We start from the raw sequence: 27,802 nt of genomic DNA, 5'->3' as shown, positions 1-27,802 counted from the left end.
GTGTTTTAACAAGTCATTTTAATTTGTTTGGAAATGGAGAGGTTTTAGAAAAGAGAAAGGAAAGTTATGTAGTAAGCTGCAAAATCACAGGTGTTAAAACATGCAAATTTCAAGAGAGCTAGGGTTTCAGTGTGGTACCATGAACACGGGAGTCAAGAGCTCAGTAAACACTGGTTAACATGCCAAACATCTATAACAAATTACCATTGCCTAGCTTTGTTTATTGGTAAATCACTTTAGTAACCTGAATTCACAAATAAGCAGTAAATAACAAAAACTACAGATAAACACAGGTTACACATGCAAATTCCTGTTCACATATCACATGTGCAGGTACATTAAGAGCACAGTTCTAAAGATCCTTGACGAAACCAGATTAACAAAAACAGTTTTAAAATGCAGGTATGAAAAAATTACATGTGAAGAATATAAAGATACCTTTTTACATTTCAGGACTCAAATGCTGCTTTTGATTATACCAGAAGTGTACGACAGCTACAAGATTCAAGTAAAAGCAGGAAGAGCTCAAGGAAATAATACTGGTCAGAGGAGAATGGGCATTTACTTTTCCACTAAAAATACAAGGTATAGCCGAATAGGAAAGTCTATCAAGAGCTTAGAAAAAAAAATCACGAAGTTGTAAAGCTGACTAATCACTAATCTTCCTATTTGCTATATAACAGCAATGACATTAAAAGAAACTGCAATTCAACATTTAAAAATGCAACTTACATTTAAAGACTTTTCAAAAGTGAAATGCAATGACAGCCTTACACTCCAAATTAAGTATCTGCTAGGCTCAGACTGAAATATGGAATGTTCTAGATGAAAAAAATACAGTGTTACTTTTTATTTTTTATTGAGAATGGAAAGACAAATTTTTGAAGCTTGAAAGTAGTGAATTCCACTTAAAGGAAATTTTCTCGCCATAGATGAGCTTTCCACAAGGTTGCAATATTTTGTCTTTAATAGCTCGAAGTGCCAAAACGAAAACTTGTTGCCATTCCCACATTAAGAACAAATTTTTGTCATTAACTTAACTGCTTATGCTTTTTGCTACAACATTTAACACATGAACAGACCTATAATGCCTACTGTATTTCACTAAAACAAAAAAGAATACAGTATTTCCATCTACTACTTGTACTGCTTTTAAAAAAGATTAACATTAAAAACAAAGCCACTGTTTTCCTTACATCCATCCTTCCTTTTATGCTTCTTTCTTTTGCCTGTGGTCTTCTGCCATTTTATCCAGAATTTTCTGTTAAAAGAAATCAACCAAGTTTTGGATATATTTAAGAGCTTCTTGCAGTTTCAACATCAAGAGCATAAAGATAAACCCAATTTTCACTTTGTAAAATTTATGAAGGTCAACTGCAGAGGTCACAACAAACAGGACTGGCACTTCTCCATATGCTGAAATGAAGCAGATCCTTCAAGTGCTACATTATCAATAAAATACTGAGCAACAGCAACCATCCAAACGGCAGCCTCTGCAAGCTTTTACGTGGTCCTGCCATTAGTGTCTTCCTAACAGGCTGGCAAGCTAAGAGAATTACTTTCCACTTCATCATGGACTCACAACAGTGGGTGTGCTACTTACCTGGTTGGAATTAGCCACCTACAGTGCCAGGGATAAAAAATATCCCCTTTCCCTAGAGAAGGGTTGCTTAGAAAATTTGAGGAATTTGGTATCATTTCAGTATTTGGTAGTGATATCAATTCATCTAATTATTTACTCTTATCGCTCTCAAAGTGAATAAGAATCCCAGCTAGAGAAGTGCCTTGCCACTGAAACAAAAAATGCATTTTCCCCCTCCCTCCCCAATTCTAAAACCACACCAACATTACAAGTCACTGAAGAGCAGCTCATTCACGAGGCATATGTACCACAGAAAAAGCAAATCAGATCACGTTTCATTTAACTAATAAAGTTAATAAATTAACAACTCTCTGGATCCCACTTCCCCTTACACAGCAAGTCTTTAAAGTCCCCAAATCAGGTACCTCAATGGAAAAAAAAAAAGAAAAAAGCTATGGGTGATGGATGAAGTGAGTTTTTCTTACTACAGGATTCTGCGTGGTAGTTGATTTTCTGATCTACTTCTTGATAATGTTGTTTGCTTTGTGACATTTATTTTTGCCACCTGCCTTTCAAATACAGGGCCCTATATTTGTTTTTAGGGTTGCCTAGCATTGCAAGAGGGAAAGCAAATGTTTTCAGATTTGAGAAGCTACCTTCTTCCTTCTGTGGAACCCACAGACCTTGATTTCAGCTCAATAACTGACTGACATGAAATCAATTGATGTGAACACTGCATTATTAAGAGTTTTGTTTAGGATTTCCCTTTCTGGGAAGGGGTAATTAAAAGCAGCTCACAGTACACAAAAATACAGCAGCAGCGTTGCCATTCATGCCATGCAATCATGTGATACCTAATCCAATTAGAAACTGCAAAACATGCTCACAAAATCAGAAGTTGCAAATATGGATTTTTAACAAAAATATGTAAATTCAGCTTAAGCTCTGTTGACTGGTTAAAAATACTCTCAAAGGGACAACTGGAAGAGATTTGAGTCACCAGTATTTACTTTGCGCCACTAACTCTAAGCCTGCAGTCTACTCCAATCAGAATGCTCTCTTTAATCAGAGTTTATTAAAAAAAATGCTGGAACCCATCTTTTAAAATGTGTATCCTGTCTGTTATTCTCAAAAGATGAAGTTTTGGAGATATCTCCCTTGAGTTAGAAGTTATAGAATAAGCCAATTTCCACTGCCTGGAAGCTTTTATTTTATTTTTCTTCAGTCCGGTTTCATTCAGATCTATTCCCCAGGAAAGAATCACGCCACTTAAAATGAACAAGTTTTTGCCTTACCTTCAACTTTTGATAATGAGGAAGGCTGCTGCAATGGGTCTTTTTTGCAACATCTTCATTTGTGTAGAACAGGGAACACAATTTGCAATAAAACCCTGTTTTGGGTACCACATAATTCACACCTAGAGAAGTAAACACCACAAAATAAACTAAGAGATCTACTCTACATCATTTTTTTTAATGTCATATGTTATTTCAAACTAAATCTTAAACCATAATCCACTTTACATTAAAAGCTGCTTTGTCTTTAGAAATCGTTGGTTTAGTTTATTCAAGCCAGGGACCTACAGTAGTAACTATGTGCAGATTTTTTTAAATCAACTTTTCAGGTTAAGGGTCTATTTTATTGGTCCCTTCAAAAGAACTAACAACGTTCTGTGATCAATTTGTGAGTTCTGAGTATTTAGTATGAATCTAAACTAATACCACTACTGTGACTTGTGCTATTAATTGACTTTGTGTTGCTAAAATATACCTCTTCCAATTTAATTTCTGCCTAAGGAAAGTGTTATGGAGAACTGTATGAAAATAAGGAAAAGAACAGAAAGAGAAAACTAGAGGTAGGGAAGGAGTGAAGAAGGGGAGAAGAGTGGGAAGCCCTAAAATGAAAGGCTCAAAGGCAATGCACTGCCAGAAATAAAAGTCAAATGAAATGAGAAATGCTACTGCAATGTACAGCGACATATTTGAAGAGAAATGGAAACAGCCTTACCAACAGGAATGTTTGGTTGGTATGGCCCAATCCTAAATTCATCTGGAACAACAGCTTTCTCTTGGACATTCTTTGTTTCCTGTTCATCCTGGGTGTCTGGATTTTCGTGGGCATTTTTCTCAGTATCTTGTGCTGTTGTGGTATCAGAAGCTTCAACAGCTTCAGCCTTCGGATTTTCTTCGGTCTTGGTACCATTTTCTAGCGTTTCATTTTCCTGCTCTGGCTCCTCAATCTTGTCTACCTTGATTTCTGCCAAACTATCATCATTTTTGCCAGCAGTTTTTACTGCCAAACCCGACTTGCGAAGTTTCTGATGATCCGAGTCTTCTTCATCACCAACCTCATCTAGAGTGACAAAGCCTTCCATGCTCCGTGGAAAGCCACCCACGTATCGCTGTTGAGAAAATGTTTTCCTTAAGTCAGCTTATTCTTAAATGCTTCCCTCAAATTTTCTTAGGTTTCAGAAGAGAAACAGCTTCTCCAAACTTCCTGGAAAAAGCTAAAATTATTCAACACCTATCTCACTCATTCAAAACGTTCCTCAGACATGTGGAAATGTAACAAGTTCTTTTTAAATGTACTCCACTGTCCTGGAGTCAAGTGTTCAATTTTGGAATAAGTATTTTAATATCACAATACAATGTTTTTTGTTTTTGTTTGTTTTTTTCTTTTATCAACATATCTTCAACTTGATAATTTCAGTAGCTTTTTGTTTATACTTATTTTGAAAGTCCTAACACGAAGATTTTAAAAAATTAAGTAAGTGAACATCGTTTTGGACCGTATCAGAATAATTCTGTGCCCACTAATAGTATGAAGGTTCATTAGAAGAAATACTAAGATACCTCTTCCAACCACTGGAAAGCTTGGAGCTTCCCCTTTAAAAAAAATATGAAGGTTTCTTAAAATCCAGCTTCATTCAGACAGCAAATCTGTCTGAAATCTGCTTTTTTGCAACATTCCTGCTGATATAGAGACATCAGTATTTCACATGTTTAACAGCAATCATGAGTAGTAGAGCAATACAAACAGCATTATGTTTTCATCCGTGCTCTAAGTATAGTTCTTCAAGGAAACAACTTTGAGTTTTGAGATGGTTTATCCTGACAAATATCCACATAACAAGAAATAGCCACTGCCACTTGCATCAGCAATATTAACCCCACCACCACGTAACTAGCTTCCTGACAGAAAGATTTCCAAAAATCAAAAGGCACGCACACTGCGCTCATTAAGAGCAAGGAACATGCCTTACTTTTTTAGTGAAACAACATTCCAGTCAATGAAGTTACTGCAACGTTGCATACTGGCCTTTTTGCAGGCTACTCCACATAACCAAGTAAGATTTAAACAGGAAAAAAAAAAGCAGCTAAGAGGACATAAACATGAGAGTGTGTGATCATCCGGTGAGAAAAATGTCTACCTCTCTGACTAAACATAATTAGTAGATACGCATGTAATTTTGTAAAGTGTAAAACAGCTTCAAACCCAAAATATATTTTTCAGTATCACTGTTCTGCTCCATGCTCAAAGAGTAACTACAGCCAGGCTGCTAGGGAGTCATAGTTCCTGGCTGCTTAATGTTAATCAAGAGAGGAGCAAAGAGAAAAGTGAGAAAAGCAAGAAAAAATACCAGGAAATTATTTGGGTGGAAGCCCACAAGTTATTGGGTTTTGTCAAAACAGAAACACTGATTTTTAACTGACTTCATTTGTAATTTGTATCCAATGGGCTCTTCCATTTTCTCCACAGAAGCTTTTACACCTGCTTCTCTTCAAACAGGCATAACATGCATGCATTTTAAAGACAGACGCACAGAAAATATCTGAAATAGAATGTGGTGTACTATTCAAATTCGTGTTTTCTATGCTCCAGTACCTTGCTATATGATTACCTTTTTAAGTTTTTTCTTTGTTGCTGGATTGGCCACAACATTTCCCTCAGTTTTTACGGTCACATCATCAGCTGGTTCCTTTTTTTCTTCAGTAGTCACATCAGTTAAATTGGCAACATCTGCATCATCTCCTGCTGAGCTGCCACTTTCCAACAGTGCTGCTGCTTCCTCCTCATCCACTAGCAGCTCATCTTCAGATTCAAGGAGCAAACTTGGCTCATCTTGGTCTGCCTGTTCACTACTTTTAGCACCTGATGGCTCAGCAGCATCATCTTGTTTCTCCTCTTTTATTTTATCTTCCGCAGTGCCACTTTCAGGTTTCTGAGCAGCATCAGTCTTAGACTTCTTGTCACTTGGAGAGTCTTTGCTGTCTGGAGAGTATGTTCTCTTTCTGTAAAGAAGAATACTTGCTTGTGAATGCGAAGAGCACCCAGAAATGACTAAAAAAGGTAGGTTATATTTTTAAGACAAGCCTGAAAACTGTGTTTAGTTCAGAAAATGGAAGCTCGAGAGAAACGTTAACACCAGTCTTCAAGAGGCTGCTGCAAGTTGTCCTTACAAGATAGGACAACTGCTTGTGGGTTTAAATTGCAGGAAGGCGAAGATAATTAAGGACTGGAACAGATTTCCTGAGGAGCCTGAAGAGGCTGTGAAATCTCCTTCATTAAAGGAGAAGGGTAGGTACCATATTAGAAACTGTTAATCTCAGAGCTCGCCAGACTTTTATACAAATTCTATGTTTTGTATAACATTTTTTTTCTTTTAAACAGCATTCAGTTTTAATAGTAGAAATTTACCTAGTTTTATCCTTTTTCAGTAGTTCAACTCCTTTGTTTGGAATCTAAAATTAAAAAAAAATCACAAGTCACGGTAGAGTATTATTTATAGAAGCATTGCAGCATTAATTCAGACCAGACAGTAAAATCGAGTCAAGCACTTCCAATTCTTCTAATCCGCAAGTACTCTTATACAATGTCCAGCTTGCAAATAATAAAATTACTATTACGTTAGACAGGACTTCATGAACCTAGAAATCCCCAGTCTCTCTTCACCAAAATGATCTGTTATTTGATACAAAAATGGGATTACCTGCTCTAGAAAGTCATATACAACAGCTCTTTTGTTTATGAACTGATTCAACGTGGTGCAGGCAAGAAGTTGGTCTTAATCTATGCTCTTTTCACTACCATTAGAAGTGGAATACGTAGAAACTGAAGACTTACATTTCACTTGTTTAAGAGTTACTGAACAGAAAATTCCACTTCTTTTCCATATTAATACTATACAAGTCAGTGCACTGGTTAAGTACTTGAACTTGCCACCAAGTATTCATTTTTGGTGCGTGACCATGTGCAATAGTAAGATTTCCCCATATTGGGCAATAAAAACTTTATTTAAAAATGTCGCTAATTAGAGAGCTTGACAAGGTCTTAGAATGCACACAGGTCTTCCACCCAGCTTCTCATTTTAAATCACAGTTCATTTGACAGAGGAGGATGAGAAGAAACAATCCACATTACAGAACGTTTAAGCAGAGAAAGTTTATTTAAAAACTACACCAATTACTTTAGAATTTGCTTTTTCATGTTCTAAATCATAAAGGAGAATCCTTTTACTTTGTTCTTCAACTCGTAACACCACACTCCTACTAAATACCATTTAAGTTGCCAGAAAAATATGACAATGAATAACTTTAAAAGTGGCATTGAATTCTCAGTAAGTGATAGCTGTCTTCTACTTTACACGTTCCATTACAATTACAAAACAGTTACTAAAAACAGTACTTACCCTTAACACCAATTTCTTGTATTTTTCAGATAAATCCACTTTCACACACCTGCCTTGGAACCAAAGTGCTTTGTTGGCACAATGCTCAACCATAGCTAAAGCATCTTCTCTGGTCTCCATCTCAATGAAAGCCTGAAAATATTAAAATACACATCAGAAACTACTACAAAACACACAGATAGCTTTGCCAGTGGAAGTGTTAACTTAGAACACAGCATTTCAAAAAGATGAAACCAAATGATGAGATCTAGGTATGTGCATCCCCTCCAAACTAGCTATACATTTCAGTATTTCCCAAAGCTCTACATATCCTTCATTTTGAATTCAGTAATCTAATCCTCTAGAGGGTTTCAGAAACCAAATATAATGTATTTAAATAATCAGAAAAAGTCACCTTGAAGTGTAATACAAGTCCAAAAAAAAGCATCTGGAATATGAAACTTATTAATTTGGTGCTAAAGTATCTGCGAGTTTCAAGGTACCAAAGAAATACAGGGGTCTGAGAAAGTATTTTTATTTTTTTTGGAAGAAGTTTGAAACAGAAATGTAGCAGATGCTGGCCTACAAGCCCTGCTTTATGAGATGTTCCTCCATGGAAACAAGCCTACAACACATTAAGGTTGCTGACCAAGCTTTGCACATCTGGGTTTGAGCATCAGCAGCAGATAGAAGAAAGCTGTTTCTGCATCAAAGTGAGCAAGGTTCTTTTGTTTCTCCAGTGAAATAAGGTCATGGTGGACATCTTAGGGGGTCATACAATAGATTCTATTAATTTTTGATTCCACAACATGAGTGTGGCATTGTGGGATTCAGGAATTCATCTCTGAAGAAAAAAATTTCTTATTTAAATAAAGGTAAGAACAACAAGTTGAGACAGTGGAGTGGAAAAAAAAAAAGAACTAAAGATTTAAAATTCTTGTGTACACATAGAAGTACATGTGCATACAAAGTGTTTGATTGTACTAATCATCTTCAAACTTTTTTTTTTTTAATTTTGAGAGAGCCACAGAAGTACTGCTTTTGCTTAAAGAATGAAAAATACAGGATAAGTGAAAGAAACATGTAACACTATAAGATATTTGTAGTGTCCCATAGATACTGTTTCTTCAACCTTAAGGAAAAGAATTTGAAATGCCTAGATTTGCCTAATAGAAAGTTAAGCCTGAAAGCTAAGTATGCTAGCTTCGCAGTTAAGGCCTGAACACAAAACAAAAAAACCACACACACACACAAAAACAGCTCATGTTACAGTAGCACTTCACAGTAAGCTAAACAGCAAAACACCACCTACACAGCCCTCTAATAACTTCTGTATCTATGCTGCAGCAGCAGCAGTCTACAAATGCACGTTACCTCACTGTTGAGCCTCAGTTTAAATCCACACATTTATGTTCCTACGGTCAGTTACCTGACTCTTCATTCTCATGAGTATGTAGTTCTTAATTTTTCCGTATGGTTCAGCCAGTTTGAGTACTGCGTTATCAGAGTATCCCGAATGAGGTAAATTGCTGAGGTGAATCACACGACCAAGTTCTGGTTTTGGCGGCTCGGTTTTTTGGTCAGGTTTGCCCTCGGGTTTCTAAAATTTAAGAGTGAATGCATTTGTTAAAGTACGTACTACACAAAATGCACTTAATACTGAACCACTTAAACAATGAGTAAGTTATATGCATCTCTGTCTCTTGAATAATTTGAAATAGCAGAGAAGTACATAGATTAGGAGTAAACATTTAAATGCAATGGCCTGGTAACAATGACTGCCCCAGATGAAAATAAGGTAACATGAAAAAAGCCTAAGTATTTTACCTTTATTCTTTTGTACTTCTGTGACAAGTGGACTCTGACTGGTTTACCAAATACCAGTGCTGGTGTTGTCGAATAGTATTCTACTGCTGCTTGGGCATCTTCAGTGGTTGACATTTCAATAAATGCCTGAAATCATACAAAACCAAATTAAGCACCACTCCTTCAAGGAACCGGTATTTTTGTTTGAAATCTCAAGCTCTTCTTTGCTTTCTCATAAAAATCTCTGCTTCAAAAATGAGAATTGCCAATGGCCTTTCGGTTACAACATTAACTGACCTGTAGAGCTTGGTATGAATTTCACATAATTTATTTAGGTGCACAACCAGAACTATTCTGTTTGTTCACATTTCAATTACATTTGGATTCAGAACATTCAATTGCTTCCTACCCTTCCTTCAGGCTTTTTCACTCTGTGATAGCATATTGGCTTTTTCCACCCTTCAAGATATGACAATATGAATAAACTAAGACCAAATAAGCCTTCAGAGGATATTAAAACAAGAACAGAATTTGCCAACAGTGTATTTTTAAGAAAACCGGGAACAACAACAAGATGGAATTTTAACAATATTTAACTTAAAATGCAGCATTACCATATTTGTGAGAAGAAGCATGCTAGTCACTCTTCCCTTCACACGTGATCTTGGTGACATGCATATAAACTTGCTTGGTAGCCAAGTTCTCTTATGATAATTTCAGGTCAGACAGTGCACATATCAAAGAAACCAAGCAGTGCCAATGGCACTACTAAAGGGCCTAATCTTACCTCATTGATTTTGTTTAGAATCAGGTGATTTGTAATTATTCCAAATGGCTCAACAAGCTGAAGCAGCTGATATCTCAAGTTCTTCCCCCTCTGGAAATCCATGATGTGAACAACTCTACTCGTTTCCTATTGAAGACAAAAGTACACATATACAACATGTGTACCAGGGAACCTAAAAAGTCTTTCAAGATTTTTTTTAAATCTTCATTAGTAACCAAAACTAGACACATAGAAAAGGCACAGAATATCCAGGGATTCTCATGGAGGAAGATGCCTGCTGTGCCGAAGCCTCGTTCATGTATGATCATGCCCCACAGCTTCTTCATAAGAGGTTATGTAACATTTAAATAGTCTGTACAGTATTAGCACATTTTGTAGAGCATTTGGTACAGTGAAACCCCCATCTCATTCCAAAGTTTCAATATTCCCACACAAAGAAGTCTCAATATCTGACTATTTTAAAGACACTACGTTCGTTCAGAAGAACATCTTATGAAAGTAAAGAAAAAACATATTCACAAAAGATTTACGTTCCTCAAAGATTTTTAGAAAAACTTTTAATACTAACCACTCTGCCCTTTTGCATGTGTCTCGGTCCTTGCATATTTCCATTTCCAGCTCCTTCAAGAAATGAAAGGAATGAGTAAGTTTAGTTCAACCCACAAGGCTATTAACATCTCTTTAGAAGTTCTGAAAAGACAGACGTCACTTGTAATACTAAAACAGAATGACATCAAGTTTTAAGAAGTCATTTAATCATTAACAGTCTGAAAAGGCTGTTAATCTTGTGCATTTTAGAGCTCTTGCAGCTTGAGGTCCTTCCTGATCCCGTTTGCTTCAACATTAGAGAAGAACTTGCGTTTACTAATGAGCTGAAATACCAGGAAATAAGTAAAGCATCATGAAAAACATCTTTCCTGTTTTAGAGTAAGATTTGTCATAGAGAAATGCCTTCATGCACAAAAGGTTTGAGATCTCCAAAAAACAGACTTCTTACAATGGAAGTTTTAGCTGCAGAAGAATCCTAGCTTTGGTTCTAAAATACCACCAATTCTATCATAATATACATTACACTAGGGACTCCTGGAGTTATCAGTAATTTTAAAGGAAATTGAATGATACATGTTTTTGCAAATCTGTCAAATTCATTACGGGAGAAAGACTTATGACATGCAATTCTTGCACATTTAACAAAAATACACTAACCTATAGCTAAACAGAAAACATGCAAAGGACTTCTAGACAGGAAAAAATGTAAAGCCCCAAAACATGCGTTGATTGATTGTAATAAAACATCTGATAAAAACAGTAATAATGTGTCTGGTAGTTAGGGGATGGGTGAAAGTATGGAAGGGAAGTATATATAGGGGAAAAAAAGTAAAAGTATTTCAGTTCCATTGCTCAGAGAGCGAGCCTTTTTTTTTTCTTGACCTAATACACCGGTAACAAACTGAAAACACGAAAAAGAAAAATGAAGCAGTTAAGTCTGGTAAAAGTAGCTTAAGAAAAAATACAACTAAAAACCCCAAGCATAGCAAATGGAAAAGCTGGTGTTGCTGCTGGGACCGTTCAGCGTCTAACTACTCTTACTCAAATCCTGATACATTAAAAAACTTCAGAACGCAACCAATTGAAGTCTAGTACTTCACACGAGCTAAAGTTTAAGCGAAGGACATCCACTCTGGGTGCGTGTTGATGTTACCTCTTGGCCCAACAGGAGGTCCTCCCAGGTGAAACGGAGGTGGTGGGGGTCCCAGAATTCCTGGTGCAGGGTTTGTGGATTGCTGCAACATAAAGGGATCACCCCTAGAAAAAGGGAAAGAAACTGTTTTAAAACTGAATCTGTGAAGTCTCTATTCTCCAGCCACCCAACTCCTACATCCAAGGACAAGTCAACTTTAGCTACTTGTACTGCTGCTCTTCAGCTACTAGAAAACAGTTACCCATTTGAAGAAGGTAGGATGTTTCACATCAAATGTTACAAAGAGCTTCACATAAAGCAACAGGTATTTCAAAGCAACAAGATTAAAAGGCAACCAAAACTGTGCAGTTTTGATTAAGACTGTATTGTTCAAACCAGCAGAATAACAGTGCAATTTCTATTGTCCATCATTCGTTCCTACTTACATTCCATGTCCTGAATCACTGTCAGGATTCCATTCTGGGTATCTTGAAAGGAAAGAAAAAGAGAACAAATGTAAGAAAAATCCAATCACCTCCCACTGTATGAAAACAGGTATAAAATTATCGAGTGAACAGCAATGCCTTTACACGTTACATAAACAACACATGCTAACATTGTCAACTATAGTACTGCTACCAGAAACATGAGTAGTATTTAAGGACAAAAAGTGTCATTCTGAGAAACTTCTTATACTAAATGCAACCTGGCTGTCAATGTATAAGGTAATTTGCATATAAGGAGTTCCCTTTACAAAAAACAACAGTGGCACAAGCCTGATTAGCAAAAAAAACCACCAAACAAACAAAAACATTCTCAAGTGACTTGCTTGGATGCGAGGAAATAGCCTCAGGTTACACCAGGGGAGGCCCAGAGCGGCCTCAGGCAGAATTTGGTGCTGCGGAGGGTGGCCGAGCGTTGGGAGGGGCTGACCAGGGCACTGCTGGGGTCCCCACCCCGGAGGTGTGTAAGGGACATGTGGACGTGGTGCCTGGGGACACAGCTTAGTGGGGGCACTCGGTTGGTTGGGGGTGGCTGGGCCTGGTGAGCCCAAAGGTCTCTTTCAACCTTGATGATTCTATGATTAGACTCAGGATAACTCTAAAACATTACATACAAGTCAGGAGGATTCAAAATTTACAAACCAACATTCTTTTGTGCCCTGAAAATGTGCTCTTTTAAGTAGTACATCTTTATTCCCTGCAACGCACAGCATGTTTTCTAAACCTGCATTGTGCACCACGGCTGACAGTTGTATACTTATACACGCCCTCACGCCACAAGAATGTACTTCAAATTCATACATTTCGAGAAGCAGCTGACAACGTCGGCTGTGAGTCGCTCCATTGATATGATGGTTCCACTCCTGCAGCAAAGTAAATAATTAAATATTAAAGGCCATATATGGAAAGCCATTTTTAACAAAAATAACGTTGTGTAGTGCAGTATCTTCTCTTCTAAACTGAAGTATCTAAGATACATAAATAGATAGCAAAATAATTTATGTATGTGCTTTGAAGTCACACTGAAACTAGACCCACCTCTTAAATTCTAGCCTGGGTGAAAAGGTGTCTGATGAAAAATGCCTTGCAATCTATGGGCTTGATCCTGCCTCAGCATGCAAAGCTTGCAGGAGGGTAACTGCTACAGCATACGCGTGTAGCACTGCAATTTCAACCTTCAGAACTGGATGCTGAGATTTTTTTTTTCCAGTAATTTTAGAATTTCCTCTACTCTCTCTGCTTTATTCCTCGGACTTTCAAAGATTAATGCAAACTAAACACTGAGGTTTTTAAAACCATTAAGGAGTCAAGAAACTGCAAGGAATTCAGAAAGGAAAGACTAAAAGGAACAAAAGTACATAGCTAGGACAAACTACAACTATATATGTGAAATATAAAAATATACGAGCATTTGAGGGGAATAATCAAGACAAACAGGGGACCTAATCAAGATGGTACAAGGGAGGAAAAATGGAATTAAACCAAATTACCTCAGTATGAGAGTGAAGTTCATAATGGAACTATCCATCATGTCTAGAGCAGGGGTTGGGATGGTGAGCAGCACAATAATACATTGTGCAATTACAGAAGCCACTACATAAGAGCCAGTATCTTGACTAACGAGAAAGGACATTAACTGTACCCTCTAAGCTACCTGAGCTCTTTTTTAATTCTTATTTTTTACATTAGCTAGAGGCTTACCAGAGCCTGCTAAATGAACAATTCCCTCTGGTTCTGGCCTTACCACTAGTAAGGAACGAGGCTTTATACTTTTTTTTTTTTTTTTTTTTTGATTTTGATTACAAAGGGAGCTCACCTCCCTGCTATTTATTTCAAGATGAGAGAAGGCATGGGGACTCTTCCTTTAAGTACAGAGTGCCTGACCACCACATCGTGATACTGCTACAAAGAACAGCCCTAGCTTGTGCTGTGCCCAAAGCGACAGGACTTCTTCAGTCCCATGGCTACCCAACGATGAGCCCCTGGTGTTATTTCCACTCTGCTGCTCTGTAAGCAAGGGATCAGCAGCAGATGTATGGAGCGAGTTGGCTTTGGGTCCATGGAGAGCAACGAGGGGGAGACTAGTTACAGATCTTCTGGGGGCAGTTTAACAACTGGAGGTTTTTTCTTGTCAGCTGTATTTTCAGAAGTGAACACACTGTGTTGGCCCGCTGTTTTAGATGTCTTGTCTTTCATGTTCTGCTCAGCACTGGCAAATGATTTTTCCTAACCCCGATCTTTCCTGATTTTTAAAGTTTCCACCACACTACGGCCATCCCTCTGGTTACAATGAGACACCCCTGAGGCTCACTGCACTGTTTCCATATGCTAAAAGCCTATCTAGCACTTTCAACACAGGAGAAAAAACAGATTTCAAGTCTCCCATGAAGTACTGTCATTAAGCTGCACTGGAATATTACTCCATGCTACACAATGTAACATGGAGCAGGATGAAACTTTATTTTATTTTTTTTTTTAAGTCAAGATGTAAAATGAGAGCACTACTTTTTCTTGTAAGCCAGTAAGACGTAGGCTCTGCAACTATAAAGTAACAAATGTACTTGCAATTAGATTTCAAAAAAAAAAAAAAAAGCCCCCCAAACCCACAAGCAAGCCCCACTATCTGTGGAACATTCAATACCTAAAACCCAAGGTTCTTCGGTTTAAAACTCAGTAACAGGTTTTAGTGCTATAGTACAGAAAACATTTGAACATTTAGAAACCTCTAAATTCAGGTACACAATCTGTAAAGCCTCAGTGGCTGATTCTGCTCGATATAACACACCTTTGAAGCTGTCTTAACCTGTACTTCCAAATTATTATAAACTGAAATTATCTGCAAACTAGAGCCAAAGTTTGGGGGATCTAATTCTTATACTTCAAAAGCTTTTAAAAATTGGCTAAAAAGGGAGACCTAATGTATAAAACAGGATTTTTTTCCCCCCAGGGAAAGTTTTCAGAACAACAATAGCTCATCTACGTTATTACCCCTTTATTAAATGCAGTTCTTAACATCCCTTCACTCCCTTCCTACACCCAGTCTGAAGTGCCACTCATTTCAGGGCCCTAGATACTTAGACACTAATTAACATGAATGCCCAAAGTTAAGCTAAAGAAATTCTGAATCGAGTTTATTAAAACACAGATTACTTCTGCTTCAACTGATGCAAGCATGAGGACGTGCTGTTCTTTAGAAAATCAGGCCAAACTTAAGCACCTAATTTTAGATATTCCATTATTAGGGACACGGCCATGTTTGCCCTTTGAGTATATCACAGTTTCAAGCATTTAACCCCTGAATTCATCTGCTCGTGTTGCATCAGCCTTTTACTTTGGCAGGAAAAACAATCCCTACAAATTTAACACCTCGTTCCTTGACCAAGTGGTCAAGATGGACAAAATGCCTGAAAAAAATGTGGCAAAATTTACTTTGTAATTAGACACGAAACGAACTAGATCACAAATACATACACTTTAAATTAAGAACAATTAAGATCATCACAAAAAAAAAAAAGAAAAAGAAAAAGAAAACAGGACTAGCCTGCCAGGCTAAGCTACACTTAGGGTGTTTACCTCCCTGCTTGGGCTTAAAAGATACACTGCTTTATCATACTTTTTTTTTTTTTTTTTTTTTTTTTTTTAATATTATGTAGTATTTATTAGGGGATGTGGAAAATGAGATTTTGATACCGTAGAAATACATTTACATTGTCCCAGCTAAGAATAGCATTCCCTTTCTGCTTTCCATACATTTTGGTTCAAATCCGATTACTTCACAAGTTCTGTTCTACTTAATTGAATTTTGTGAGAGATACAGAATGGCAAATTCTGTAACTGTTAGCTATGCAAAGTGGAGGAAAAAAGGAGAGAAAGAACAACTCTTGCCGTGACATGATTTCTGAAATAGAAACAAAACCCAAACTTGGGTCATAAGACACAGAAGATCCAATCTCAAATATTTTATGGTGTTCTCAGCAGTTTAAGTCAAAGCATGTCGCTAAAAAAGATGGGTTCGTGTGTTACAGAAGGAGTCAGTCACTTAAGTTACACTGTGAAAAGAATTTGGTATTTCTCATACTTGGAAAGATATTTCAGGTTGCATATCCTTTAAACAGACCTTTATACCAAAGCACACGAAGAACAACGAGGCTTTAAAACAAAGTGCTAAAAAGAACCCTACTTACAGGAGTACTGGTTGCCATCTTCAAGGGTCTCAGAAGTTTGTTTTCAATCTAACCAAGTCAACTTCTTTTTACAAAACTGAGTGTGGCATTAAATTGTTGATACTTAAACCTTTTTCAAAAATGAATGTCAAATACAGGACAAGAAACCTGGATTACCGTGACTGCTTTTCATAAAATAATTAAAGCAACACGAGATTACAATAAAGTGTCAGATCGGTTGGACTAGTACAGCATGTGCTCTAAAATGTCTTGATCGTCTCCTTGGAGGGACAGAGTAATTCTCATGTTTCAAAAGATTAGATGTATAGAAGCAGCACTTTTTGAAAGGTAACTGTAAAGAAATGGTTAGTAACAGCAATTCCACATTGTACCAATTTTACAGTAATAGCATGTATTACATTTTCAATTGAAGGCCTTCAAGCTAATTAGTCACCAATTGTGACAAGAGGGGCACTGTATTAGCCAATTAAATTGCCAAGTATACTGAAAATCAGCAAGATGAGTAAAATTGGAAAAGCTGAAAGGGAGAAGGCTCTGAAAATACCATCTGAATAAACGGGCCATTTTGAGTACACTGCCACCTTTGCAGAGAGCTGAACTATTCATGAATAAACTAAGAGGGAAGTCTCAGCATAACCGAACACACTCGAAGATCCACTCTACTTGCGAGCCAAGTAAAGAACACTACTAGGAACACAGAGCAGGATACTGCAGCGGCAGACTGATTGCTCGGAGAGTCTACAGGGATAGATGCAACATGTGACAATAAAAAGTGAGTTTGAAGTGTCTAAGAGAGTTGTGAAAAAGGAGAAAAATGACGACAAATTTCAGCCATAGTATGAGATAGAGTGTTAAAGTGAAATTAAAAAGGCAAGAATGAGCTAATCTAAAACGTGATATTTACTTTTGCAAATACGTTCCAGGGCTCTACATTAACTCTTTCCCTTTGGACAGGGAAAAAGCAGAACTGTGCAAGAATGCATCTTAACTACGCATAAACCAGCAATCAAGACAGATGTGGAGGAGAGCTGAAACTAGCTTCCTGAATGGCACAGTAGATACACTGCAAAAAACCCCAAACCAACAAAAAATAAAAAACCCACCAAAAAACTGCTTAAATGCCAGATGTTTGTGGTTAAGAGAACATGTAGATGTAAAATACAAATAAGATACCCAGTAGATGATAGCTGTTTGACTGGAAGTTAAGCAATCTGGGCAAACAAAATACATTAATGTAAAGCCCTGGTTTACAATGTTTGTTAACAATTACCTTGTAAATAAACCAAGTGCCTTTTTCACTCTCAAACCAACTTTCAGATCATTTCAAAAGCAACCAGGCTATAGAAATAATTAAAAGAAATAGGTAAAAACAGAACAGATACTACAACGTAAAGGAAAATAGAAGCATCTGGTGCGTAACTCACCTTATTAGAATGAACTGGCATATCACATATAGAGCACAGATGGGGATAACCCTTCGGTAAGAATCCATGGAAGTCTTCAATATTGCTATTTGGAGGAGCACCTCTCTTTTTCTCAAAGAGAGATCTCTCAGGACCAGGACCACGACCCATTCTGTCATACTCACTGTCAAATTTATGATAGTTATGCGAAGTCTCACCATAGAAAGATTCATCCCTACACCTTTCTCCATCTCTTAATCTGTCATCTTCATAATCCATTCTGTCATAATAACCAGATTCTTGAGAACGACTTCCATGGTCATAGTCAACCACTGGGTTGAGACTAGGACCACGATCATCAAAGCTATCTCTTCTAAAATGCCTTTTTTCTTCCCAATCATCCCTAGGTACTCTGTACGGTGGTTCCCGTGTGGATGATCTGCCATCTCTACCATAACCTTCTTCAGCTCTCCTCCTTTTAAGTTGTAGAAGGATCTGAGGCAAGTTTTCAGGAGTAATCTTGTCCTCGGGATAGCGACTCAGTTCATCTAAGTCTCTAGCAGACAGACCAAAGCTGGCCAAAATATTAGTGGCCTGGTCTGCATCTCCACGGTGCTGAGAAGACAAAGGGAGCGGACCTCTACTTCCAATGTTAAATATAGACTGCAAATTATGGGAAGAGGTACTACCAGAAGACAGTGCACTATGAGATCCTTGTTGGTTCAATGATGAACTCATTCCAAGATTCATTAAGCTAGCAAGGCGTGCAGTACCCTGGTTCATCCTTCCAAGAGATGCTGGCATATTTAAAGACTGGGTAGCAGCAGCAAGAAGGCCTATTCCTGCAGAGAGGTCACGCCCATGACCTTGTGAATCCCTACTTAGAGATGACTGCTGGAATGACTTGGACATTGTAGAACTATAGCTCGTCTACTTTACGGATCAAAATCTCTTTGTTTGGTTGGGTTTAAGATGGCTGAAAAGAAAGCTCACACTAGAAAGCTAGGCAAACTTCACTTCAAAAATGGTAACGCCAAGAAAGAGGATCAATAATGACTGCAGATCTTCTTCAAGCTGAGAAACACCAGACAATTCTGTAGAAAAACAAGCAGTTTTAGTCATAAATCCCTTTAAACAGATGCAGTTTTAAACTTATGCATCATGTTGATCTAAAACATTAAAGAGCTCAATCTTACAAGGCTTTTATTACATAACTTAACAGATTCAAGATGTACCCAGAACCTACATAAATCATTTCAGATAAAAATACAGCAGTGTTTCCTGTACATACTACTACTATTCTACAAAAAAACTACTTTCATACCGAAGACAAGTGAGTTTCCGAAGTTTGGGATGTCTGAAAGCATCTAAGGTTTACTAGCATTAAGCCTTGATCTCTGCTTTTGGTTTGGTTTATAAACTACATTGCTACACTGTATTCTATGAGAAGACCACAAAAACACCTTAAGTCCACAGAATCCAAGATGACTCTGGCATATCATACATACTTGAAAATGAAACCTGTACCACCACAGAATAGGACGAAAGGAAGTTAAAAGTAACTCAAGTTTGGGCAATAAGCTTCTGCTGTAAGATCTGGTAAATAAGACCAAACATAATATTCAATCTTTATGCAGTAAAAATCAAATTACCAATGTGAAGACAGATGCGAACAAGAAAACCAAGTTTTAAATTTTGCAGGAAGTAAATAAGACCTCTTGCTCCAATTGCAGTTACACAGCTAACAGCACATAGGAAGTGACTCTTTATTGTTACATTGCAGCCGTGACACCAGCCTGGACCTCCAGACCTCAAGCTACACAAGGTCAGGCTCAGCTCCGGGCTGGGAGGCCCAAGGAAACCCTGATCCTGCTGAAAGAGACCCCTGGGAGGTCAGTAGATGGCACCACGCCGCAGCCAGCGCTGCCAGGTGGCAGCAGCACGTCTCTTACCAGCACACTGCTTCCGTGGTTCAGGCTGGCACTGACACCGTGACCACATGTGGCAGTTAAAGATCCTACAGCTCACGGGGATGGCCACCTGCCCTGTAGCCCACAGAAACCCTCACCTAGCACTTAAATGCCTGGTTCAACTCCATTTACTTACTCTAATTTTTTTAACTACAGAGTGCATCAAAATCCAGAGTATAATTTTGGTGCAATGGATATATTTCAGAAAACGTTATTTTTATTAGTGCAGAGCAGAAATAACCTGTAATACGTCTCCCCCACACTGCTTCAGCTTTGGGACGTATACACAAAATTTAGAGGAATTCCACCCACATGAAACCATTCTGCTAGGAATACGTTGTTTTGGGTCCCCTGTGCAGTAAAGCCCTTCCAAACCTCTGCAGAGCCAGTTTGCTCTTGCACTTCTACTCCGTTGCACATAAAACACATAATGGCTTGAAAAAGAATCAGGTATAAATTGCACAGCTCCAAATGAAACCAGCTTCTAAGAACAGGCACGTCTAGGGAGGAATGGAGAGGACAAAATGAAAGCAAGACTTTTCCTTGAAGAGACCAGTTGTGCAGGAGGCAATTTCTCTTGTACTGGAAACAAGAAAAAAAGGTCAAGGTTACGTGTGCGCCTCCATCCCAGCTGCCTGCTCAATTCTGAGCCCTGTTTCACAAGTGCTTAAAGTTTCTCCTTTTTTTTTTTTTTTTTTTTTTAAAGCTGTAAAGCACTTCAAATTTCTTTCTTACATTTCATATATAGGTAGCAGTGTTGTAAAACTATGCTCCTATGTAGGAAAATAATGGATTCTACAAGAGAGAGAGTATACAAAACTCACTTTTTCAAAGATAGAATTCTGTGTAACTGTTTTATACAAATTTTCTGTATATTCTGTTATCAGCCCATCTAAACTCCTACTTCATCTGTGCGTTTAAAATTTATGTATCTGGAGTCACTTGCTAGCACATTAAATTGTGTAATTTGGGTTAAGAGTCAGAGATTAAGAAACATGAGGATGAAAATAAGTTTAAAAGTCTCTGAGGCAGAAGACAGGCACTGCAGAAAGCATCAGAGGAGAGCAATGAAACAAGAATACAGAGAGGGCAGGCAAGGCAAACACTGAGCGAGATGTGGAGGACAGGCTCAACACACTAAAGACAACCAAACAGAAAGCATTTTAAAAACTACACTGTACAATCAAGACTTGCTCAAGTTCAAAAAAGAGAAAACACTGAAACATTCACCTGAGTACCATGCTTTACCTTACACAATTTGATACACTTCCAACCATTTTCCAAGCTACTCCTCACTCCCTCCATTTTCACGCACCAGTTTCCTTCTGGCTCTTTCACGCATTTACAGACTGGCTTGAAACGGAACTTAAGGGCTGCTTCATAGGGCCAGATGTTCCAGGGAGCTTTAGGAGCCAGACCCTTGCAGTGATTCAGCAGAGAGCCACGTGGTCAGGAAAGGCATGGTGTGTACTGCTGTTAATGCAAGGACCCGCACCCGTCAGGTTTTTACTACATCAGGAAAGTTCTCCACTTTTCAAAATAATCCTTTCTTTTTGAACAGATGCTCACTAATCCTCTTGTCACAATTTTCAATTGGCAGTTCATCGTCCACTGCTTCGGAGAGATTATCAGAGAACAAAACCCAACACGTCCCAGTCTCGCATGGAACCAGGCTGCAGAGAACCCGATTCCACGCCGTGCCTCGACCCCACACTTACACAATGATGCCATGCTGCTGCTGCAAACCCACGTGGAAGAAAGAAGCAAACGAGAGAAAAATAAAAGCAGGGAAATGAGGAAAAACAATGAGACAGAGAGACAATCTTATGAAAAAGCACAAAGGGAACAGTAAGACACATGTATGCTGATGATGGAACATGCCCTTTTTAGTTGGTGTGCTAACCAGTAAGCTGCCCCACACCTAATCAGGTATCTGAGTGGTGTTCTTAGTGAAACTACATTTCTGAGTTACTGAGTTGTACATTTCTGAGATAAATCACTACTTGTCACAGCACTGTCACCCCTGCTGCTGTACTCTCAACATCCCCATTCTTCAAGATCTGATGAAGACAACAATGAATCAAGGAGGGGAAAGAGCTCTAAAAATCACACCAAAGAACATTTAACTTCCACATGGTCAGGTTCCTGCATTGATCTCTTATGAAAGATTTCACGTCAGTATCTGATAGAGACAAGTCTCACAGACCAAAGTCTGCTGGCTTTTAAGCGAATGTGCCATCAACTGAGTCACAGCAACAAGATGAGTGCGACTGAACAAAGCCATCTAAAGATCCAGATACGATTTAGCTCAGTTGAAAGTGCCATGCTAATTGTTCTTCAGGTAATTTCAGCTATGTCAGGAACAGATGGGCTATTAGATACCCATTTTTAAGATCAGTGGTCAGAAATTTGGACATACTGAGATTTGAAAATATACAATATGAAGCTGTCTTGAAATAAGTTTAAAGTCAAAATGTTACTAGATTTCCAGACAAATGTGGACAATGGAAAAAAACACTTTATAACTACAAGTAGCACAAGAGTTTTCTGTAAAGGCAGACAACAAAAGCGAGAAATTTCAATCCTACAGAATACACAGCTGCCAAATAAAGGCCAAAATAAGGCTGTAAGGCTGATTTTCAAACACTATAGAAGGACTTTTTAATTTTTAAGGAAAAGTGATTATAAATTCTTATCAATAAAACTGACAGAACTCTTATTCCCTGTAAATTTTAGGTTTGTTCCTGAAAACAGTTTAATTCACTAAGTTCTTGGGACACATTAATCACATTGGCCATCTTAAATTACCACCTTTTATGGAACATCAGTAGGCTGAAAGTAGTTCAGATTCCTATGCCTTCTACCATTCAGTTTCTTTACTACGTGTATACGCACTATAGTTTTAATTCTTCAGTTTCTTAGAGCATCTCATCTTATACCCATTCTTACACTATTTACAGAAAAGTCTCAAAGATTAAAACTTTCCCCTTCTAGTCAGTTTCACTTTCACTTGAAAACCAAAATGATGTCATCAAATTCAATGTGCTTTGAGTACATTGTTATAATAAAGGCATGAAGCAATCTACAAGCTGAAAAATACACCTTCAGTTTGTAACAAGACTTCTGAAGACTGCACACCTTTGAAAAAAAAGTCTCAATATAAATGTTTTTCATCCACAACCCTTACTTTTTGGATAAAGATATACAATTTTTCCCCTCCTCCCTTAAGTGTTAATCTCAGCGCAGCATTTCATTTTGCAACAGTCTATTCTGCTTTGGAAGAATCCATATGCCTCTTAGCAAAACTGTCTCCAACACATCGTTGCATAAAAGGTTATCTATGGAAGAGATCTGGAAGTCAAAGTTACAAATTCAGACAGACAGCTCTGCATGTTGCTCTGAGAAATAATGGTAGTGAAAACACGAACTTGCAAGGAAATTAGAAGCAGATGCTTTCTGGCTGCTGAATGACCGAATGTACTGGATTTGAAGCCTATGCGATTACTTTGACTTGGACAATAAAAGGCTGCTGTTTTTCCAAAGGCTAAGGAGGAAGATCAAATTGTCTAGCAGCATTACATACAGAAAATGCAAATTATCACCCATTTCAGATAGCAGTATTCAGAGTGGTTATTTAATATCACTGTTTTATAGGTGAAAAAACAACACACATCTTCTCATTCAATGGATCTCCAAGGGTCATGACCTCAAAAATTTAAGCAGCACCTGGCACAGGGATGCATGCACTTTTTTGTGCAGATCAGACAATCTGTTACAGGCCTCGCAGAACAACTCAAAGAGTTTCATTTCTTAGGATTACATTCAGCTTCATCTCACTCGCTTGATCAGAGGAGCACGTGGCAATCTGAGATCTGAAGTTACTGTAACAGAAGATTGCTTCAGAACAGAGAAGTATTACATACGAAAAGACTTATTTGTAAACGGGAAATTAAAATAACTAGTTTAACAGTTAAGAATCTTCAAAGAACTTACAGTTTCCAACACTTGAATGCATAAGAGAGCGCTGCAAAAATCAGATGCCGAGTTCCTATTACTGCTCATTACATAACTTCATCAATTCAAGTTGCAGAGTGCATTTACTCCTTTACAGAAACAGAATAGAAACAAGGAACCCCAGAACAGTACAGAAAGAGTAAAGGAGGGGAAAAAAAATGTCTATTTTTAGACAGGCAGCCAGGAGCATACAGAGTAAATGCCATCATCCGCACTGACGGCTCCATAAACACACGATTACCTCGACGGCTTCCATGTGCTCCCTCCTACCATTGCAAGTCCACTGTCTGCGACTAACGTCAGGCTCCAGCTCTAAAATAAGATGCATTCACACAGGTTCCAGCACCTATGAAAAGCTCCATGAAGCCGTTAAGACTTTGTTCAACAAAGGGATCTGCCAGCAAGAGTCACTGCGGAATGATTTAGGATCTTAGACTGGAAACTCTGGTAATAACGACCATGTGTTCAAGCACTTGCCAAAGCGAGAAAACAATCTCTATTCATTCACATTAGTTTTGGAGATGAATACTCTTACAGGCACCATAACTTCTACAAAAGCACAGAACATACCATAATTATATTTTTAAAGTAAATAGGCCACACACAAAATGATCCAAATGCAGACCAAACTAGGGAGTGAGTGCATCGTTCCAATAAAGAACCAATTGTATTTTTTTTTAATTGCATTTTGATCTGTTAAGTGATTAAAAAGCCTTCTGACTAATCGGTGATTGCAAGTCTGCCCCCTGGCCTTTCTATAACTGGGATAAACTTGCATTCTTTCCCAACTGAAATCTTGTTCATGAGGTCATTGAGATGTACTCTAGCTGCAGAGAAGAATTGAGGGCCTGTTTGACCATTTTAGTGCCCACAGAAAAAACCTCTCCTGTTTAAGTTAAAGCTACACAATACAGTACTTTAAACACTTGCAAACTAAGTTAGCTCAGAAATACTGTGGGGCATTTGTTTTTAGGACTTGTTGAGTTAGAGCAAAGAAAAAATGCAAGCAGCATGGACGTTATGCAAATACTCCTTAACAAAAAGTGAATGAAAATCATTTCTCTGCAGCTTTTGCTTTACAACAGCTTCCCCAAGCACTGTCAAGTGTTAGATCACAAACTATCCTGGCCTTCAACAAAACCCTCAGCAGATGTGTGTGCGCATTAGAGAAGGGCAGCACAAAATACTTACTTCTTTACCTTCCACTGAGTTAATGAGCTTTTGGCAGTCCTGAACAAACCAGGCGATCATACTTTAGATATGGATCATATTTTAGTTATATGGATTTAGTTATGTTTAGTTATTTGGATTGTACATACAATCAATTACATACATACAATGTACATACATACAATTACAATCCATATTTAGTTATATGGATTGTAATACCACAGATCCTTAGTTTAGTGTTTCAGACTGATTGGTTTTTTTCTCCTCTTCATTTTGTTTTTAGCTTTTGCCTTTGGGAACATGAATTCACATTCTCAGAATCTAGTTAGGGTTGTTTTTATTTTTTTTTCTGGTCACAGCTTTTAGCATTGGGATGTATTTCATACCCAAATACGTGCAAACACCAGAAACTCAAGTTTTGGAAAGATGGTAGCTTCAGATAGCTCCTCTGAAACAAGCATATAAAAGGCTCGTCACCTTGCAAGTCCCACCAGAATTATTAACAAATTATTTTTTACTCAGACTTCACCTCCTTAACTAGTACATAGTATAGGAGTACAGATCCTTGGTTAACACTGAACAAAGATTTGTACAGGGCTTACCTGCCAGTGCCCTCCCTCAAATTTAATTATTCCCCATAATTGATAAATCATTTTGTGTATTTCTGAGTAAAACTTCATGACAAAAGTTCATTAATTTCTGGATAATACATTAAAAAAATAATATATGCTTCACTGCATATTGATAATTAGATTATATATATTTCATTTATTATGTCCCAAAAATCAGAAAAATAAAACAGGAAATTCTTTACAAACAAGTAAGATAAAACACTCCCTTTTCCTCTTCCAAGGCACAAAAGCAGCAGACAGTTTTAAAAGACGTTTTCAACAAAAGTCACTCCCTACTTATCTTACTCTAGGAAGTCAGAATCACCTACCCCACCTATAGTTAAAAAAAAAGAAGAAGAATTTAAGGATGAATAAAACAGAAGCTAGATCATTCAACTGTTTCAAAACGACATTAAGGATTTTTTTCCCAAAGGTATGCTTCGTTCAAAAAAAGCCACAGACTTCAGGTGGATTTTTCAGCTTTCTTTCTACATCGTAATCGCTTCGTTTATTAAAACAAAGCAGTACTCGAGGCTCTCACAAAGTTCCTTTCAATTTTTGCTTATTTTAGGCACTTCACCGCTCATTACTTTGACCCCGGGAGCCACACACGCAGATAAACGCGGCTCGTTACTCATCCGCCGCAGGACAAAAACGCCGCAGCACCGCTGGGAACCGCAGCCCCAATTCCAAGAAAGTGAAACTGAGCAGAAGGAGCCTGCCGCCCTCCCTGCCCTCAGCGCTCCGACCGGGAAGCCCGAGGCGGCCCCGGGGACAGCACCGAGGCCCGGCAGCCGCCCCCACAGCGCGGGGAGGCCGCCTGCGAGGCCAGGCCGGGCCGCGGGGCTTTGTTCGGGGCCGCGGCACCGGGCGGGGGCGCTGCGGGCGGCGGCCTCCCCCCGTTCCCCCCTCCCCCGGCCGTTATAACGGCTCCCCCCTCCCTCCCCGGCTCCCCTCAGCGCAGCCGCCGCCGCTTCCTAACATGGCGGCGGGCCGGGCGGGCGCAGCGCCGCTCCTACCTGCGGGCCGCGGCGGCGCCTCCCGGTCGCTGTCGCAGCAGCGGCGGGGGAGGGACGGGAGAAGGGGAGAGGGGAGGGAGGGAAGGAGGAAGGAAGGAGGAAGGGGACGTGCCGCCCGCTGCCCGCCCGCTCACGTGCCCGGCGGCGGCCGCCCTCGCCTCGGCCCCGCTCCGCTCCGCGCCCCGCCGCCGTCTGAGGCGCTGAGGGGGGACAGGGGGGAGCCGCCGGCGCCGCTCTCGCGAGACGTCGAGGCCGCTCACCGTGCTCTCGCGAGAGCGCCAGCGCGCCGCCGGCCCCCGCCTCATGGTCCGCGCGCTGCCGCCGGGGCGGGGCTTGGCGCCCCCCCACCCCCCTCCCGGCTGAGGGGCCGCGGGTTCGAGACCGCCCTCCGACTCCTCAGCGGCTCGGATGGGGCCCGCCGGCGGGGTGCGACGGCCCTCCCGAGGCACCGGGTGTTGGGGGGGACACGAAGCTCCTCACACGCCGCCGGTCCCCGCCGTGACTGGAAGGGGGAACGGGGAACGCCCGGCGGGGCCCCGAGCGCGAAATGGCGGCCGGCCGCCGCCGCCGGGAGCCCGCCGCGCCGTTACCTGTGCGGGGGGGCGGGCGCTCATGGTCCCGCCGCTCCTAGGCCGGGCGCCGCGCACCCGCCGCCATCCCCGGCCGGGCCTCGGCGCAACGGAGACGTTACCTGCTCCGAAATGTTTGAGACAATGGGCTCTCGATGCCTATTAGGTTCATTAGAAGATTCTGGCAAAGGGGAAAAAAAAAAAAAAAAACCTACCACACAAAAAACCCACCGCGGTTTATGCGCCGCTCCCTTTCAGCCAAGCCGATATTGCCACCTTGTGCTGACAGGAGGAAAGTTCACTCGCGGTCTGCTCTCCCTAAACGTGTCATGACCAGACAGTATTTGTAGACTCACACAAATAATATCCATGCTTTTAAATTCTTTCACGGCCAATACCTTTCCCGTTTAACGTTGTGGCGAAATTATCAATTCCTCCACCATGTTGCAGCAAAATAACTTCTCCATCGTGTTGTGGTGAAATTTATCAATTTCTCCATCATCTGGAAAGCTTTTCCCGTGGTAAGGGTATGTAGCTGAATTAAGTCTCCCAGGGAAAACAAAGATTTCCCTTTTGAGTTCATCACAGGCTAATTTTTCTTCTCTATGTGTGGCTGGAGAGCACAATGAAACAATAACACAGAAGGCACTTGAAAAGAATGGGATTGGTACAAAGAATGTTGAAAATAATGTGAAAGCGCTCAGAGGGCAATTCCAAGAAATTCAGCTCTCTTAACAAGCTCAGAATAAAAAACAATTCAGTGCTCAAAAACAAACACACACATCTAAGTTAACAATGCTTCTGAGTTCCAGTACTGCAGAGCAGCAAGAGCTGA

At 39.5% G+C, this 27,802-nt stretch overlaps 1 protein-coding gene across 6 annotated transcripts; it reads right to left on the bottom strand.

Moving 5' to 3' along the window:
• MATR3 (matrin 3) lies at window positions 1–27,133 on the bottom strand. Of its 6 annotated transcripts, none has more exons than XM_035338309.1 (15): window positions 26,989–27,106; window positions 17,636–18,708; window positions 12,829–12,890; window positions 11,971–12,012; window positions 11,546–11,649; window positions 10,412–10,464; window positions 9,844–9,969; window positions 9,078–9,203; window positions 8,680–8,850; window positions 7,272–7,403; window positions 6,281–6,324; window positions 5,484–5,874; window positions 3,590–3,983; window positions 2,878–2,999; window positions 1–1,261 (listed from the first exon to the last, which is right to left on the bottom strand). In XM_035338309.1, the coding sequence occupies exons 2-15, from the start codon at window positions 18,524–18,526 to the stop codon at window positions 1,211–1,213; spliced, it is 2,709 nt and encodes a 902-aa protein (XP_035194200.1). In that variant the 5' UTR covers window positions 18,527–18,708; window positions 26,989–27,106; the 3' UTR covers window positions 1–1,210. The 6 variants fall into 6 exon arrangements, with proteins under 6 accessions (XP_035194200.1, XP_035194199.1, XP_035194203.1 ...); XM_035338308.1 differs by lacking the exon at window positions 26,989–27,106 and adding an exon at window positions 26,399–26,591; XM_035338312.1 differs by lacking the exon at window positions 17,636–18,708 and having other exon boundaries at window positions 26,989–27,133.
• Between the last annotated feature and the right edge of the window lie 669 nt (window positions 27,134–27,802).

The sequence above is a fragment of the Oxyura jamaicensis genome, chromosome 13 (genome assembly GCF_011077185.1).
Source record: "Oxyura jamaicensis isolate SHBP4307 breed ruddy duck chromosome 13, BPBGC_Ojam_1.0, whole genome shotgun sequence".
NCBI lineage: Eukaryota > Metazoa > Chordata > Aves > Anseriformes > Anatidae > Oxyura > Oxyura jamaicensis.
The sequence above is the reverse complement of the archived record's forward strand: the minus strand, read 5'-3'. Positions and strand labels throughout refer to the sequence as shown.

What these genes read in the sequence shown, in the direction of transcription:
- MATR3 (XM_035338309.1), bottom strand. Translation starts at nt 18,526, where the DNA reads ATGTCCAAGTCATTCCAGCAGTCATCTCTAAGTAGGGATTCACAAGGT. An exon ending in ACAAGAAATTGGTGTTAAGG is followed by an intron (nt 6,325 to 7,271) that starts GTAAGTACTGTT and finishes TTTTAATTTTAG; the next exon opens with ATTCCAAACAAAGGAGTTGA. An exon ending in CTGAAAAAGGATAAAACTAG is followed by an intron (nt 5,875 to 6,280) that starts GTAAATTTCTAC and finishes TCTTCTTTACAG; the next exon opens with AAAGAGAACATACTCTCCAG.